This window comes from Diadema antillarum, unplaced genomic scaffold, assembly GCF_040938485.1.
Source record: "Diadema antillarum isolate AM-2024a unplaced genomic scaffold, OU_Dant_1.0 seq00000063_RagTag, whole genome shotgun sequence".
NCBI classification, from domain to species: Eukaryota; Metazoa; Echinodermata; class Echinoidea; order Diadematoida; family Diadematidae; genus Diadema; species Diadema antillarum.
Window position 1 is genome coordinate 315,199 of NW_027271166.1, and position 19,165 is coordinate 334,363.

The 19,165-nt window shown below is 38.1% G+C and overlaps 1 protein-coding gene across 1 annotated transcript in view; it reads left to right on the top strand.

Moving 5' to 3' along the window:
• The first annotated feature begins 547 nt into the window (after nt 1–547).
• The window catches only part of LOC139725844 (phosphatidylinositol 4-kinase beta-like), a 35,084-nt gene continuing 16,466 nt past the window's right edge, over nt 548–19,165 (top strand). Inside the window, exons 1-2 of the mRNA XM_071636922.1 lie at nt 548–1,261; nt 2,390–2,507. Of these exons, the coding sequence (XP_071493023.1) occupies nt 625–1,261; nt 2,390–2,507 (755 nt within the window). The 5' untranslated portion in view covers nt 548–624. The remainder of the gene's footprint in view (nt 1,262–2,389; nt 2,508–19,165) is intronic.

Consider the following 19,165-nt stretch of genomic DNA (forward strand, 5'->3'; position numbering starts at 1 on the left):
AGAAACATATCCCGAGTACCAAGGGTTTGACAGGGTACTGGTAGATCTACATGAAGATATTATTATTTGAAAGAATCCTACAGGCTACATTTGAGTTCTAATGACTTGGATTAGGGTATTTTGTTCGGGATAAGGGTTGAATGGTCATTTTAAGGGGGCACGTTATTTTAGTTTGAGTTTTCATGAAAAGGATTATTGAAATATTGCTTGATAAATGGCATTGCAACATGGCATTAATATAATCATGATTTTAACCACAAGATCTGTGTCTTTGAACTTAAACCTTGTGACATCATTTTATAGCCTGGAACTCTTTTCCCAATGGCCTATTTATTGCATATCAATAGACTCTCTATTGTACCAGAAATACCTAGTAGCCTTGTTTGCTGGGCAGTGCCATACGACAGTAGTATGTGATTTGTGTCAAAGTTTAATGTAAAGTACTTTGGTATAATTTTGCTTCTTCACACACATACAGCTGTACAGTACAGGGCGGATTTCTAAGTCTTGGTGTATACTGATTCCATTTGATCCTTTCCACAGAGCTGCGATGTGGATCTTATCCAGAGATTTTGCTGCAGGTAGTTGGTGTGCACCTCGGTGTCATTGACGGGGTGTCGGTCCATGAAGGGGATTCCGGGTATGGAGAAGATAGAAGAAGTGGCTGGACTTCGGCCTGGGGGAGGGGACTCCGTGCTGACCAATGGATCTGTTGGACACTGCGAGAGAACAGAGAAGAGGAAATTGCCCTCGAAGCTGAACTTCACACGTGTCGGGGAGCACCAACATCAAAATGGGCCCCTGCCCCAAGTCGTGAATGGGGACATGAACGGTGATCCGTCTCACACAGTGCAATCAAGGAAGGAGAATGGGCATGCTGCCCAGGTGAATGAGAGTGATCTGCAGGGGATTTCCCACAGTGATAATGATGGTGCAGTGAACGCTGTGAATGGGGAAAGTCCCCTCAGCGATGTTGATGGGAGCGGTTTCAGCGAGCCAGACTTTGACGCCGACCTGTGCGACAGGTTGGACCGTCACAGGTTGGGTCTAAGCCTCCACTTGCCTTCTAGGAACTGTATAAAGGAAGAGGATGAGATAAGGACTGAGCCAGATCCAAGGCATAAAGTTGTCTTGAAAGACAAGCTCCCCCCACCAAAGGAGTCACTCCTCTTAAGACTGTTTGAATCCAAGTACTTGGACGCATCCATTGCGATTACCCACTTATACAAATCAAAAGAACCTGGGGTTCAATCATATATTGGTGAGCTCACTTTTCTTTCTACGGTGAATACCATTGCTTGAAGTTTACAGCTACTTTGTTGAAATATGGACATACAAATATTTTAATTTCATGACATGACATGTAGTCCAGGCATTTGTTTATACTGTGTACACCATATATTTTGTGGATACTGTACAAATTGGGACTATTACCAGTTATAATTTTTTTTTTCAGAGAAAATTTGCAGTATCCTGTGTTAGACCAGTGCACTTGTATTAGGGAGGCAATATATTCATGAGTTGTTAATTTTTACACTCAAAATACAAATCATGCTTCAACATGTACAGTGTATATCATACATTAAATTTGTCTCTCTGAATGCCTAAGAGCCTTTTGGACACTTGTCATGAAACTTCACACCAACAGAGACAGGCAAAATATCTCTTTTGATGGACATTTCCACTCCCTTTCAATCAATAGTTGTTAATTTTTATACTCAAAATACAAATCATGCTTCAACATGTACATTGTACAGTATATCTTACATTAGATTTGTCTCTCTGAATGCCTAAGAGCCTTTTGGACAGTTGTCATGAAACTTCACACCAACGGAGACAGGCAAAATATCTCTTTTGATGGACATTTCCACTCCCTTTCAATCAATGACAAGAAGAATTAACAGTTCAAATAAAAATAAACAACAACAACTGAAGACTGTTGCATATAATGGCCATTTTGCAAGTCACAAATCCATACTATGCTACATGAGTACTCTGTATGTCATACCAGTGCATGACATGTTTATGTTTATAGATCACAATTACTTTTCTTTAATTCTGAGGCAATGTTATTTCCAATTTGCAGTTTCTAGTTTCATCTCCCCCCCCCCCCCCCCCATGATCATGAAAAGAAAGTTAAAATTTTGCAGTTATTCTTGAGCTGGTGTCAAAACACTGCACTGCCTTTGAAAATAAAGAAATATTGTGCATGAACATCTTGGTCTAGTCAGCAGGCAATTTTTCCCTTCTAAACCTAATGGCAGGGATATGAAGTGATCTGCCTGTATGAGACAAAGAGATGGGGGTCTGGAACTGAAGCTAGCATAAAGTGTGCATGACCTCAATCGATGAACTTATCCCTCTGTCCTTATCTACCCTTGACTCACAGCCAACAAGTTGTTCAGCCTTGCAGAGAAGGACTTTGACTTCTACCTGCCACAGGTTCTCAACATCTACATCCACATGGCTGACCTGGCTGAGGTCATTCACCCCTATTTGGTATACAGGTACGTTGACCCTCAAAGTGAATCTCTCTCTCTCTCTCTCAAAAAAAAACAACCCCACAAAACAAAGCAAAACAAAAACAAGAACAAAACTAAAAGATTGTCACACAAAAAATTTCAGCGTCTGGAGCGTGCAATATCTATTGATACTAACTTGAACTTAGACAATATATTTACACCTTGCCTCTTCTGGTGCAAAACTGGACTTGCTCGTGGATGGAATTTTGTTTCAGTTATATCTATCCAAATGTTTATATGCGCAATATCAATATAGATGAATACGATTTCAAAACAATTTCTGACTCTAACAGGAAAAGTAGGAAAGATACCGCCTTTACATCTATTGCTTGTTCATATCTCTATAGATTTCATACTGTCTGTGAAGCAAACAAATCATGAAAATATCTCTTGTCAATCCATACAATCTTTTGAGAGATGAAATATTTGTTTCTCCCCGCATCAGTGTTTGTTGGGGGTGGGATGGAGGAAACTTTCTCACAGCACAGGACTTCAGCTGTATCTGTAGCTATAGCAATCCAACTTGATGTGCATTGCACATTATTGTCACAATAGTTAAACAATGTCTGGGCTCATCATTCGTGGTGGCTGGATGTCACAGGCAACGGAGCCACTAAAAATTGATGTTGGGGTACCAGATTTATCTTTTGATGACTCGATCAAGTAATTTAGCTTCAAAATGAATTGTTATGTTCCCTTTAATACTGGACCACCAAAATCTCAATTTTAACGATTTTTTTTTTTTTCTGGAGGAAAGAAAAAAAGTTTGTGTCGAGCCCTGGATGTACAACTGTGTACAAGCTGAGTCGGGCCAACTCCTCCCCAGAGACTGCTTGGATTCTGAAGTATATGGAGTAGAGATGCTTTTATCTTCCTTCTGCTTGACCTTGTGATATCATGAGCTTGATTTCTCTCCGGATTGCATTTCTGAGGCTTAAAATCACAATTTTAAGACAGAAGTCAGTAAAATAATCCAGAGCGCTTACAAAGATGATTAGTGCCCAAGTTACAGCATGTTCTTTTTTTGTAAAGCACTCCGAGTAGGAAAACTGTGTTCAGAGTAAAGTGCAGTAGGCAGTTTTTAAATCAATTCTGCCCATGCCGTAATTCAATCTTTTTAGTGTCTCATACAAAACGATATGTAAAGTAAAATTATTAATGACAAAGTGTTTGATAGGCACACAATGTTATAATGATTCGGGTGTTGTGCCATGAGAATGTAGGGGAGTTCTGAGAAGACAGGTTGACAGTAAAGTGGGAGAGGTAGGAAATTGCTTGAGAAGGAATCTGACTGGGCTTAATGCCAAGAAATGCAACCAAACAACAAAAATGTAATAACAGCTGAGTAGACCATAGGTTCCTGTGCACTGTAGATGAAACACTTCCCGTAACTGCGGCAGTCCAGTGCAAGGTTTGGCTGCCAAGTGGCCAGCCCAGCATGAGCACATTTCAAATTCGTTTCTGGCAAAGGCACAGGCTTTGCAACTTTGAGTGGATTGTGGCGGCCAGCTAATCGTTTGCATCCACACAGAAACTGGTGAACTGCAGTTTCTCCAGCTTTCTAGCCAAGGATGGTAGTCTTGTTTGCAAACCCCAGAGGTTTCTAGATACCATCTGTCTCTCATTTGAATTTTGGCATGATATATTTGTAGTTGTTTCCTACTTTTGAGCATAAATGCATTTCTGGGTGGGGGAAAACTGCATGAAAATCTTGTGCTTCCTTCCATATCAACAGGTGGTGATGTAATGTACGTGTAACTCTCGCTATTGAATTTCAAGAAAACAACTGATATGTAGCCTGGGGTCATTGTTGGTTGTTTGTTGAAACAGGCATCGTTTTTTTTAAACATGCATGTGTCCTTTCAGGAGATAAAGACGTATTCATTTTTTTCCCTCCAAATATAAGCGAAATTCTTGCAAATTTTCATACTTAAAGTCTTTGTAACACTTTATTTTTAGATGAGAAAAGAGAGCCAGTTGCCTGAAGCAACTAAAACACCTTAATTTTAGTAATACTGTTATATGCAATGTTGGCTAAATTGATTTTAGGAGGAAAATATTCATGTGGACCCTGTCTGCTTTTTCCCTAGTTGCTCTTGTTATAAAATGTTGACCAGTGTACAAGTGTAGCTAAGACACAAAGCTCGGTTTTGAATGTGTGTGACAGTCATTCAGAAACAACCATGTTGCAGACAACTTTTTTCACATATTGAATGTTAACACAGTCACTCTTTCCCCACCGCTCACAAAGGAATATCATGAAACAGTCGAACAATATCTCACAGGTTGACAAATTTGCAAATTTTCTGGTGAACCTAAGTCATTATAGAATGGGTAGCGAGAATCCTGCGATCTGATTGGTCGAGAGCTATGTGTTCATTTTTACTGGCCGCACGCTGAGTCACAGTGGTAAACATGTTATCGCGCACTTAGCAAGAGTACGCGTACTTGTAACAAAGGTTTGCGCACTAAAGCAAGCGTTCGCGCACTCGGCTTGGCCATGCATCCAGTAAAAACTTATGCATGGCTGGCCATGCATCCAGTAAAAACCCTAAGTACGGGTATGCATGCCCTTTACGGAAAGCCAAAAGGAAATGCATCCAGTAATTTTGTCATCGGGTAACACGATAGAAAACTGGGTTTTTGACAAGAAAATTACCCATTCTATAAATCAAATGACGCACATGTCTTTTCGTGCGTCAGTCGGAATATAGTGTGCATGCGGTAACTATGGAATTTAGCCTAAACCCACTCGGCTTCGCCTCGTGGGTTAAGCATTCCATAGTTACCTTATGCACACAATTCCGACTGACGCACTCAGACCTGTGCGTCATTTGTATACTGTATTTTGAGGAAAGGTAAATCCTTATTCAGAATATGCACAAAGCAAGATTGTGTGTGTGTGTGTTTGGGTTTTTTTTAGTACTCTGTGGCAGTTTGTATGATATTTTGTATCTTTGTTACATCAAATTTAAAGTGCTTTTAGAACTTCCTGGTAATATGATGCAGTATCTGTTTGTATTATATTATCATTGTCTTTGTTGCTCTACGGGATGGATTGCACATTCCATTTTATAGTTGTGGCTCAACCGAGCCAAGTGTCTCAAGTGAGCAGTTGCGATCGTTTGCCATCACCTGTGCCTGGTATTGTGTTCCTTTTGCGTAAACTTTTTTTCACATTGACATCCTTTTGGAAACCGATGGGTGGATTTTAATTAACCATGTTTGGCAGGAATTATCATTGGCAGGAGGGGATCATACAGCATGTAGTTTGTATAATGGTAGGGGCATCCCCAAGAGTCCACTTGGGACCTAATACCCCCAAATAGGAGGGTGTTCTGTGTGCAGTTACCTAAAGCCTGCTACACGCTATACGATCAGACTGGCCGCACGACTCTAGGGCATACGACCATTGGCACGACTAGACACCGGACACTATACGATCAGACTACACAACTAGGCTTACAACTGTTCTGGCTTCAGTACATTTTACCAATGAGTATCGAAGCGCACGCAGGGCTAGTGTGCACTGCATGTATTTTAATATTCATTGCATAATACTGTATCGTGATTGGCTGAAAATTCGGCATGTCAAATCTCTACAACTGGCACTAAGACCCAGTAGCACGACTGGAAACTGGCAAGGCTAGTGATGTCATACTTCCAGTCTTTAAGGTTGTACCTGATCGTATAGTCTGCGTAGGGCTTAAGATGCCAGTAGCAGTCCCTGAATCTCCAGGTTTTTAAAATACATGTAGTTTGCCTCAGTGGGAGTTCCACGTGGGCAGTGTGCCCTGAGCGCTAGACCCACGGGCTTCTTGTTTCATTCATTCTTCTTGCATGAGAATCCATTAAGATATTTGAGGAAGAAGGTATTAAGATCTGATTTGACAGCTTGTAATTATTCAACATTTTTTAAAAGCTTTAGACTCGATCACAGTCTGTCCTTGGTCATACAACTGTACTTGGAAGCAGATTAACTGTGCACGCTATGATAATGAAACAGAAATTGCCCTCTTTCTGAAGGGGGGATTGGGTGCTTTCGCTTTGCATACAGCTGAGCTGTGCACATTTCTCTGAAAATCTGCCTCTTGCCTTCGTCCTGCGAGCAGCCAAGCATGGAAGGATGATTGGTTTGCATGGCAATACAATGGGAATGACCTGAATACCCTGTTCTGAAAGGATAGGACCTACATGTACCTCATACAGTCAGATGAATAGCACCTTTAAGGACACGTATGCCTGGAGTGGGAGGCTAATCACCCCCCTTTCAGCTGAAATGAACGTAGTCACTTCCTGTGTGACAGGGAAAGGAATAGTTAATGTGTGTAGCATTGATAGTCTCTGATCTCAGACCGTACCAACTTCTACCGTATATTTCATTAGAACAGGAACAACAGTTGAGACTAGAACAGTTGTTTTTGTTTTATTATGTTGTGGGAACAAGGGGTCTTTGGCTATGAGTGATAGCGTGGAAGTAATAGCTTGATCGTAGGAAATGTGTCATCACTTTCCAAGTTGTTATCAAAAGTTTAATTACTACAGCATCAGATACACACAAAGTCACAAATTTGAGTTGCATCTTTTTTAAGTTCCCAACAAAGAGTGGTTGTACCATTCAGTGATACAAAAACAAAAAGAAGAAAAATTGAGAAACATAGCATGTAATTATCTTTTGTCTGTTCTTTAATAGAAAATGTGTTTAAGGTTCTTGAAATCTCGGGGAAATGATAACATTTAATATGCAAGAGAATATTTAGAAGAGGGGTGAAGGTTGAGGTTTTGAATTTTCTTCAATTTGTCTCCCTTTGTTAGAGGGAGACAAATTGAAGAAAATTCAAAACCTCAACATTTGATATGCCATATGAATCGCAAAAGTATATTTTTGTGAAAATTCAGAATTTTGGTGAAATAGGGTCTGTATACCTTACAATGAATCTACAATTTGCCAAATCTGCCATTTTTAATTTTATTAGTAACACTGTAGACCCTACAAGTATATTCATGAATTCATACTTGATACACAATTTCTACAAATGTATACTTCATTTATTAAAAAGAATGCAGTTTGGTACTTGGGTATTGGTATGTACAGTACACATCACACAACACACCTGTACATTGTACAATTGTAGGTAATACATGTACATGTATGCTTGTGTACATGTACATTGTGTTGTACCCATACATGCTGTACATTGTATGACCATGTTCCCTACATAATGCATTGTGCACAGTGCTCATTATTACCAAGTCTGTAGTTGGTTTGTACACTATACTAGTAGTATGCAAAGTAAAGAGCCTTTTCTGCAGGTCTAATGTGCAGACAAGCAGATGGCTGCTGTCTCTTGACTATTGTATGTTGATGTTGTTTTGATTTTAATGGCGTGTATCACTCAGAATTGAGTATTTTCTTGAAATGTATGACTATTGTACATTAGTCTTGTTACAAAGATGACATGGATCTTATTTTGTTGGTTTTATCCATTGATTCCAAACATTAAGTGTTCCATCTTATTCTACATTGTACAGGTCTGTGCATTGGTCAAATTTTTTTTTTGTGTTAGGAAAACTAGTATATCACAGTAAGAGAAGTATTTAACTTGTACACTTTCATACTTGTACTTAAATTGATATGATACATTTATCTTTGTATGATGAAAGTTAGATCATAAGATGATTATGTCATGAGAACCATGGATTTCATTGATTTATTCATTTTCCATTTTATACTACAGTAGCTACTGCTGCATTGAATGTTTCACATACCGTACTAGTGTAATCGTTATTGTCTGATTTTTATAATCATTGAAAAGTAGAAGGAAATATGCAGGGGGGGGGGGTTGCATCTGCAATAATTTGTTTTCTGTTTTGTCTTGTTTTGTTTTTTGCTGACATATGATTATTATTGAATGCAAATATGCAGAAATGAAAGGTAGAACTTCGAAATATTTGAACTGTGGGAGAACTGTCTATATTTGCTCAGTGACTGTTTGTGCACCAAAGAGGAACATCACACTGGTGGTAAACCAAAATTATGTCCATACTATGGAATACAAGCTATTTTATAACATACTTTGAAGACTACCGGTATATGGTATTAAAGGAGGGATCATGCAGTATACATGTAGCTGGAATGCAAGAAGAAGGATTCATATCCATTTGTTGTTTTTTGTTTTGTTTTGCATGACCTAAAGATCTAGGATCAGGACTTTATTGTTTGTAATATGAATTTGACTTGGAGTTGATGATGCTTGATTTTTAAATTTCTGCTGTCACTTCGCTTTTATCATAGCTTACCCAATTGAGTTTTGACTTTAACTTGAATTCCAGCAGAGATATGTGTCTGAGGGGGCAAGAATCACTGAGTGAACAGTCTGAATGGTTCACTCAATCCTGTGATAGTTTGTGTGTGTGTGTGTGTGGGGGGGGGGGGGGGAATAAATGCATGCTATGGCATACAAAGTTGTACGTGGGCCCCCTTTACAAAGTGATTCTGCCTAACCCAGCCTTATATTGTGTATTGTGTCATTAGTGTGGGTGTTTGCACTGTTGGAGGGTTGACACGTGGTGGGGCATGGGTGGATCAAGAATTTGTCAACTTTTCCATGATATGTAAAAGAATTTTAGACAGTTGTCTGATCACGGCTGTACAACCATTCAAAGCAGAAGAAAATACAGTGGCTTACTCGTCATAGTGTGACATGAATGTAGCAGCATTTCCTTAGATACCGTATCAACATCTAAACAAAAGAGATAAGCAGACACAAAGCAATGCATCATCCAAGCAGTCATGTCTTGTCATGAAAGTGATTTTCTGTCCATCAATTTTCTATGGCTCATATTGAAACCGATCCTTTCTGTTCGTGCGGTTTATCAGCGCTACATCAAAAGTAAAGTTGTATGAGTGCATGCAGTCTTAATTTACCTGCTACCAATCTTTTCTGTCTTTATATACATAGTAAAAGTCAAAAACAGAAACACACTCACACACACTTTATGTAAGCTGCATCCCCTTAACCCACACAACATGGCATGGTATTCTGAATCTGCTTCATGATGTATACATGCTATATATTCTCTGACTGAACTTTACTCTCTAGAGAGAATTATTATGAATGCAAACCAGTGAATATCGACCATCATAAGATTAAAAATAGTAAAGAAATACAAGAATTTATATGATGACAGGAAAGCTAACATCTTCCATCTTACTGAAATGGAAGATGTTAGCTTTCCTGTCATCAGGCTGCCTTCAGCCCTTTCTAAGTTTAGTTCCCTCCCCACCCCCACCCCACCCCATGGCTGGCTTCGATTCTGGCGTATTGGTACAAACTTCCCGTGCATACTGTCTACACTTTATTTATTTTTTTACTTCTGTAAACATTTTTGCAGATTTTCTAATTCAGCTGATATTCAAAACATAATCAACAACATGTTCAAATGATGTCTGCTCTGAAAAAATTGTATTTATACCAACATGTCTTCATCGTGGAAAAATGTTGACCTCACATAGATTGCCTCTCATTCCGCTGCATTCTCAATCGTATAATGCAGGCAATCTGGAAATTGTCTTTGTACTAACAAGTCCCAGATTGCAAATTTATCATGCTCATGAAATCTATTGCTCTAGAGCAAAGAGTATTACCGGTATTTAGTGCATCACAGGAAGATCAATACAGACAAGGCTCGCACACTGTGTACAGTGTAACTTCTTTTGTCTGGTTGCTCATTCGGGCCACTAAAATCTTTAAATCTGACATTTGGTGGCCCGAAAAAGATACGTAGTGGCCCAAACTGCAAGCAAAAGTAACAATCCATTTTGAACCTGAGTTGCCCTAGAATCGAGTCACCAAAAGATAGATTTGGTGGCGCGACACCAATTTTTAGTGGTCCTTAGGGGGCCACCGCTGTTCTTGAGCCCCGATATAGATGCGTCTATATGATGACATAAATGGTATCCTGGGGTACCAAATGAAAATCAGCCATTTTGTTGAATTATTTTTTTTTTTAAAAGGTTGTACCCTGGATGTCAAAAAGTGGGAAATTATTTTGGTGCTGGAGCTACTGTAGCAGGCGCTAGCCACTGCACTGCACTGCACTGCACTGAAACACGCGCTATATTTGCCAGCGCAGCATACCATGCATGCATAGTATCACATGCAGTGGCATGGGAATGACTGTAGACGCACACACAGTGCATGCATTTCTCTGCGGCTGTCCTCAAGTGGACGTGAGGTGGCGCTACACAACTTGGTACCCCAGGGTACTACAGTACCCCGGGGTAACGCGTAATGCATCATATGTAACAAAAATATACTTGTAGGTAGGCCTATATAAATTGAAGTGAGATTGTATAGCTGATTCTGTTCAAGTCTCTTGAGAACCAGGGAAGATTTGGACTGTAGTGTTCAGTCAAGCAATAGAGATAATTTACAATGTCAGTGTGCAGTAGAGAAATCTGTAAATTACCAATATCCTGGTATACATTCTGTTGTGGTCTTTCCGTTTCTTGAGTGCATAGGGACACATATACACTGCGACATGTATGCATTTTAAGAAAGAGCTGTCAGTTATGATCATTGTCATCTGTAATAGCAGTTTCATACCATGAAACGCCCAAATTCCCTTGTGTACCAGATTTATGCTTTAGAGTATGACACTACACCCAACATCTGCAGGTCTGTATTTTTTTTTTTAAATTGTAAAATGCTAATTTTCTCAGCTGTGGAAAAAACAAACAAACTTCATGAATTAGTCATATCACAAGAAAGATTATAATTCTCTGTTACATTTCATTGTTCAGCTTTATTAGGGCAGGCTTTTGAAAGCAGTACAAGTTGTACATTGTACTTGCTTGTGAATCTTCATCCAAGCTTGTAATATTGACAGAACTGTGATTTGAATAGATACCGTAAAAAAGGCTGGTTAACAGTGATAATAGTTTGGCAGATATAGGTCCTACACTGTATGTTAGAAAAATAGTTGGTTCCCCGAGAAAGGTTTGATTACTGAGTACACAATAGTCCATGTACAGAACAAATCTCCACGACCCATTGTTGCGTTGGTCGCCATATGTACAAATTTGCAGTCACATGTTCATCCATGCCATTCCACATGCCTGTGTACAACACAAGCACACACACACACACACACACACACACAAGCACTCGCTAACACACACACACACACACACACACACACACACACGCACACACACACACACTGTACTGAACGAAATCACACTTCCAGACATTGACTAGGTTGTCCTTCACTGGTACACAATATACGGCACCTTTTGTCACACATTTTAAAGCAATTGGGGGATGTTCGCATTATGCTTGTCTGTGGACTCTATCTATCTTGTGCCTGGTGCCAGCCGGGACTATTTCAGGTGTCTGCGCATCATTAAATCTCTTGACCTTTTCTTGTTCAAAAATTGGAGACGGTAATGGCAGACTCATTTGCTAAATAGGAAACAACAACAACAACAGCAACAACATGAACACAAATGTGATCTATAGGATGTACAATGTACAGTAGATTACTGTTGTATGCAGTAAAACTAAGGATGAAATTGTACTGATCAGTAATATCAATGATGCAGGTGGGATAATCAGGGGATTTTAACATTGATTTTTGTCGTTCATTGTACTGAAGTGATAACTCTTTAATGTTTTGCAGAAATTAGGACCGATTGATTCATGTTCGATAGCTGTACACTGTATGTGGCAATGCTAGAAGGAAAAGAACAAGGTATGTTTTTTTAATTACTGTAGGTACAGCGTATTTTCGTATGATATTGCTAGTAAAATAATTTTGTATTACATGTATAGGCCTATCACGGGGACTATTCCCCCTGAACCTTTTTTGTCCCCCCCCCCCCAAAAAAAAAAGAAGAAGTGATTTTGCCTCATACAGTATACAGTGTACATGTGTGATGTGTAGGTGGTGGCTGAAAGGAAAGGTTTTCCTTTTTTTTTCTTTTTTAAAAAAAAATCAAAGATTAGTAGAAGGAGAACACGGCGTATAAGATGGACAGTTATCAAATTTAGACAATTAATAGAAACGTTATAGAATATTGAAGAAACCATGACAACTTCATACAAAAGAGTTACCCCTGTATATTAAAATGTGATATTGCACATTAGGCAGCAGCAGTAATGCCATTTCCTGACAAGTGTCTTTGGATTGGGCAGTAGAGTTGCATTGTTATCATTCTTATTTTGTTTATCTATTTTTATTTTTTTGGCGGTGATTAAACTGCAACATCCTTCCCATTTGACACTTGGGTATTCACCGAGCACTACTAAAAATGAAACCTGTGAACAGTTGTGTTTGCAGGATAACATCTTATAGAATTCACATCAAAACAAGGAAATTAGGAGAAGATTTGTATTCATGGCAACAAATGTGAGCCATGTAAGGCCATTGAATCATCACTTCACTAATTTGCATCACATGTGACTGGCTTTAAAAATCCCACAACCATGATACCTTTCATAATGTACTTTCTTTTTTTTCTCAGTTGGTTTTTTTGAGATAGGGCATATACAAATTGTACACTATATCTCTTCATGTACCTACAGGGTATACAATAGTAGATCTAATTTACCGCCCTTTCTCTGAGCCATGAGATCTGTTCATTGAGGATACCAGTGCATCAATACAAATGTTCGTATTGATCATCCTTCAATATTATCATCATGCCACTTTCTTTATCAAAGCTTGTAAATTCTAATGGCTTTTGAAATGTCACTAGCCCAGTTTTGGATACTGGGGTAAGTGGATAAAGTGGGTGTGTAGTAACTGTATCTCACATGTTAAAATGTCAGTTATTTAGTTGGTGAGAAATGGTGGTGATCTGACATGCTGGATCTGACTTTGTTTGTTTTATTTTGTTTTTTCTTTCAAATGGTGTTTTTCAGTGCCTTCGTATTGATTTTTCACGGTGTTCGCCAGAAGAGGAAATTGTACTTTATTTGTTCGAGAATAGAAATGTGCAAATGACAGCTTGAAAATTACACTAAAAATGTTCCATGTAGGCCTACATGTATGGTACATTTTGTAGGTTGCAGCCAGTGTTTTTATTATGAAACATCTATTCATGTTGGTAGAGAACAGAAACCAAGACTACTAAATGAAATACCTGTATGATTCCTTGTGGGGAAGGGAAAAAAAAAGGACTTTATTTTATTGATGACTGGGTCTGATCAATATACAAGTACTGCCTTGGCAGTGGGATAATTTGATTAAGTGTGATCATCTGGAAAAATAATGAGGATGGCTTGCTGTGGAAATGGACAAGGATTGAGAATTATCAATCTGTTACATGTACTGTATGTAATTGGAACAAATTTTTTTTCCCCGACTCTAGCAAATTACAACGTCTTCAAGGTTATCTGGATATATTTGTGTTTATATTTTCTTCAACTTGCCGAAGAGGTGATGTATGCTAGGAGGTCACTTTGCAGTGGATTTACATGATTTATGCACTTGTTGATAAGAAACACACACACACAAAAAAAATGTAGCAAATGTCTTTAATAATATCAGTATTTTGCATTGCATCATGAATGATGCTTGTTGCATTGTAACAAGTAGCTGTACAGTAAATATCAAGTGACAGCTGCACAACTTTGTTATTTTTAGTGAACGGTGTGTTACTATATACGCCGAATACTGTAAAAGTGGATATTTTCGCGTGACTAATTTTTCGCGCTTGGCCGGGTCGGAAGAGTTTCGCGTGTTTTTAATTCCGCGGAATCAAGACATCACGCACAGGCACATATGGCAAGCAAAAATATTCGCGTGCTTTTATTTTCGCGCTAGTTTCTGGTTGCGCGAAATGCGCGAAAATTAGAACACCGCGAAAATTTCCACTTTTACAGTATTTCGCGGGGTTTTTATTTTCTTGAATTTTGCGAGTCAGGTGCTATTTGCGAAATTAAAGACACGTGAAAATATTGACTCTGATCCCGATGTGAATGTGACATACGCGTGTGCACTTCTCCGTTCAGTACAAGGCTCCACGGTCGCAAATTTAACCACTCGCGAAATCGTCGGGAATTCCTGATTCGCGAAAATTTAGACTCGCGAAATATATAGCGTATACAGTATTCAAATCGAAACAACAGCAAAGCGTTACATTATAAAGGAAAGATGAGCTAATAATGGTTGTCTGTTGTGAGACTTCTTCAGCTTAGTACAATTGTAAATGGCCATGTAAAAATTTGTCATGTTTGAACATGTCTTTCAGTATTAGTCTAGTTTGAATGCACATGTACACTTGTACATGACAATTTTTTGAAATGTAGTTTTGATTGAAGAAAGGTGCCTTTAAACATCATTCGTTTGCTAGATTTCTGGCATTGATCATGGCATTTTTATGCATATGTGTAGATCTTTTTTTCCCTTTGGTGCAAGTTGAAAGTTTTGCAATTGCCGCAAAAAAATGTCACTCATAAATATTGTCTTTTAGATGTTCAAGTCTTGTTTTTCAATGGTAGTTAAACAAATTCAAAGCTTCCACAATGATACCTTGCAAGTGATAGTGATGTACCATGTCAACAGTTCCTTTAATGGGAGAAATCAAAAACAGTCACAAATTTATTTCTGAAAGAGAGACAGCACTAGCCCTGTAGGCTTTATGCAGTCTTCTTGAGCTGCTGTTATATGGGCCATTCTCAGATTAAGTGTTCAATTCCATGTTAGTAAAACCGAAAAATCAACCACAAAGTAATACATTCAAAGATGTGTTTTCGGAAACTTCAAAACCGGTCAAATACGAAACAAAAAGTGGAACATTCTAAATGATGGCCATTCATTGAGTAAAAATGAATTGAAATAGAGCATCATATATGATTTTTGATCACCAATCAGATACGTTACCGCAAATTTACATATTGTAATGGACTCCTAACTCTGAATTAAATTTATTGTTTTGATCTAATTTCTGTTCAGGAAAAGACATCTGTCCCCCCTAAAGATATTGGGGTTTTTCAAGAGGTAAAGATGTTGTCATCCCTTGCTAATTGGTAGAAATTATTTCTGTGTGGTAGGTTGAAATATGCTTTTTGCTGAAATGAAATATAACCTTAAAATTCACTTTGTATTTTTAGCAAATTTCGCTTACAAATAAAGTTTCGAATCCCACAAATCATGCAAAAGGAACGATCCGATCTGGAATTTCACAGGAAACAAATATGAATTGCTTTCCTGGGGAAATAACTATTGAAAAACATCGAATCACCTTTGGTAACGTATCTGGTAAAATATAAGTAATAATTTTAGTTGTGTATGAATTAATAAATATCACCTGTTTAATTATTTACCTCATGAATTGATGTAAAAATGAATGATGTAAGCCCAAATTAACCATTTTAAACATTGTACGTAATATTTAAACTATGAAATGTAGTGGAAAAGAGCCCTAAATGTGAAAGCTGAGTTCTTCATTCACAGAATATTCTCATCTTACGTCTGAATGTATTTATCCATCTGACTATAAACATTCATTAAATTTTGATGGATAATGCAAACAAGGTTTAAAAAATATGTTTTTGCAGGCACTTAGAAGGAGGTAGGTACAGTCTCTATGAACTCGATATGCTAAACAGTTGTTTGACCTATGGTAACGTATTTGGCTCATTCCTTTTAATGAAAATGAATAAATAATTGTTCAACTTATCAATGAATCTTGAGTAGTTCTTCATATGTTGAAAAACACTAGAATAAATATGCAACAGAACACTGAAACTTTTCTCGGAAGCCTTTCATAAACTACTTTTTACTCTTTCAAAGTTTGGTAACGTATCTGGCGTAACGTAAATGAATCCGTCGGTGAAGTTACAGAGCAATTTCTACTGAATGTTCTTCATTTGAACATAACTTTAATTTTTTATGGAAGCGTCATTCTATGCAGAATTGTTTTATGAACACTTTGTTTTACATAACATTATTTGTCACCGTGGGTGCCCTGAATTATATGTAACGTATCTGCTAAATCTGAAAAGCAAAAAACTGATATGCTGAATCTTAGCTTCGTCTTGTAAAATAAACGTTCAAAGTTGTTGCATAGAATATGAAAGTGGTTGGGTTTTATAGAATAGAACTTGGAGTTTATGAGCACACAACGATTTGTTTGTAAAAAAATTTACAATTTCTTTTCAGCATTTTGATTATGTGGTAACGTATCTGTCGGAAAACTTGGCATTAAGTTGTGAGACATTGACGCAGAAAGAAAAATCATGTAGAAGTGTTGATCTTTTTCACCTCTCTGTCCTTTTGGTGTAAGAATATAATCCTGAGGTCCAACAAAACGAAGCATGTAATGTGTAGGGAAGAATTTTGACCAGATTGATCCCCAGAAAGCACAAGACCAATGAGCAAAATTCAGTCACGTATCTGGGGTAACGTATCTGTGGTAACGTATATGGTCGATCATATCATTATGAGAGCGATATCTACCAAATATTTCTCACTTGTACTAAACTTTAATGTTGAATCGATGCGTCATTCCGAGGAGTAATGTATAATATACAATTTGTCTGACATTGCAATATCTGTCGCAGTGGGTGGCGTGAAAAGTATACGATGTCACGTATCTGTCCAAATAAGAGTGTAGAAAACCGATATTTCAAACATTGTACCGTATTCTCAAAAAAGAGCTGTTGCACAAAAAAATCTAAGTACTTGCAATGTATGAAGTATATTCTCAGGGTTTCATATACACAGGGTCATTGCATAGTCTTGTTATTTTCGCAATGCTGTAACACTAAAGAAACTGGTAACGTATCTGGCGGTTAACTTGGCGACAGGTTTCAAAAGGCTATAAAAAAAGAAGTCAATAAAAATTTTGGAACTTTTTGAGTATTGTGATTAGCACTTATGATATGCTCATCGTCCATGAAAATGATATTTGGAAAGTGTGTTTGTGGACGGAGAGGAGCAATAAAACATAATTCTGAAATAGCCGGCGACACTGCATTTTGGGGGTCTTAACGAAGTTTAACAGCAAAATTTTATACAAAAAGGCAGACAACCGCATTTGATCGTGTTTATTTTTAACAAATAAAGTCCTCGTGATATATTATAAACATTTAAATAGTATCTAATAGGTTTCAGGGAACCGCAAACTGTCATGGAATGTCGGCGACACCAAAATTCCGTATTTGAACGCTTTTACTGAGAATGGGCCATATACACAATTTGAATTCACCTACTGCACATCAAATCATCTCATTCAATTATATGCAGCAGACACACATTTGCCTGGTACAGTATTCAGTCTGTGTTGCAGTAAATAGAGGAAAACTCCAGTGCCATGCATGCCATTTTGTACAGTGAGTCTCGCGTTTCAGTGGTAGGAGTAGGACTGTGTTTACACTGTACATACATTGTATTGTGCTATGGGCATGACATCATGAATTGCATTGTACGCCACATAATGACATTGTAACTAATATGCACAATGTATCATTCGTATGCAGGGACATTGCTGTATAATAATGCATCATGTTGCAGACACACTCGAGTGAATTTGTGTAAAAGTGTGCTTTGCGTGGGATGGCTGTGTTTCTGAGTGCTGGTGTTCACAAATCATTCCAATATCATTCAAGATGCTACATACATGTACAATATTATGTGTAGTTCCTCAGCGTATAAATTCACGACTATGCCTACATAATACAGCTGTACACATTTATTCCAATATCATTCAAAATACTATTTCCTCAGCATATAAATTCACAACTATGCCTACTAATATACAGTTGTACATATCGGAGCTACCAAGTCTCACGCATTGTGCAGGAGACTCACGCATTTAGGGTCCGTCTCACGATCTCACGCATGGCACCCATTTTTCTTACTCATCGGGACATATAGCTCAACGGATTATGTGATAGTTGCAATTGAGGGTATAATTCCCTTTTGTCTTTCAAAATAAGTAAAAATAGTCACTTAAGTGTACACAGATCACACCATTAAGAGCTAAAAATTGACAAAGCTCCCTACCGTGGCAGGGAGGAAACCCCCTTCCCACACCCTCCCCCTGCTCGGTCGCTTCGCTCCCTCGCTCGCACGCATCGCGCGCGCGCCGAGACGCCGAGTCATGAAAATCTCTCTCATAAAAATTTTTGAACTTGGCATCTCTGAAAATATCCATTTGCAAGGTCTGTCTGGTTCAGTACATTTTGTTGGTTAGTGCTCAATGCATTGTTTTTCATATCAAATTATGAAATATGAGCACAATTTCATTTTCCTTATACCATTGATTACATTGGCAGGTGTGAGCCAGCATGTGTAATAAGACCTTGTAGGAAACATGTGATGTATGTAGTTGTCTCATAAATGTATGTAATGTCAAGAGTTGTGATCACAGAGATTGATTGTTTGTGTGTGTATGTGTGTGTGTGTGTGTGTGTGTGTGTGTGTGTGTGTGTGTGTGTGTGTGTGTGTGTGTGTGTGGCTATACCAAACTGTATACTTGCAATTATTGTACAGTTCGTAAGTGGGACAAATCGATGACTGCATACGTTTTGTACTGTTCAAACTGTAGACAATGCCAACTTTTAATGGAATAAGAAATTTTCACTCCAAGCTGTACATACAATGTATTATGATATGCATGTAATGTTTAC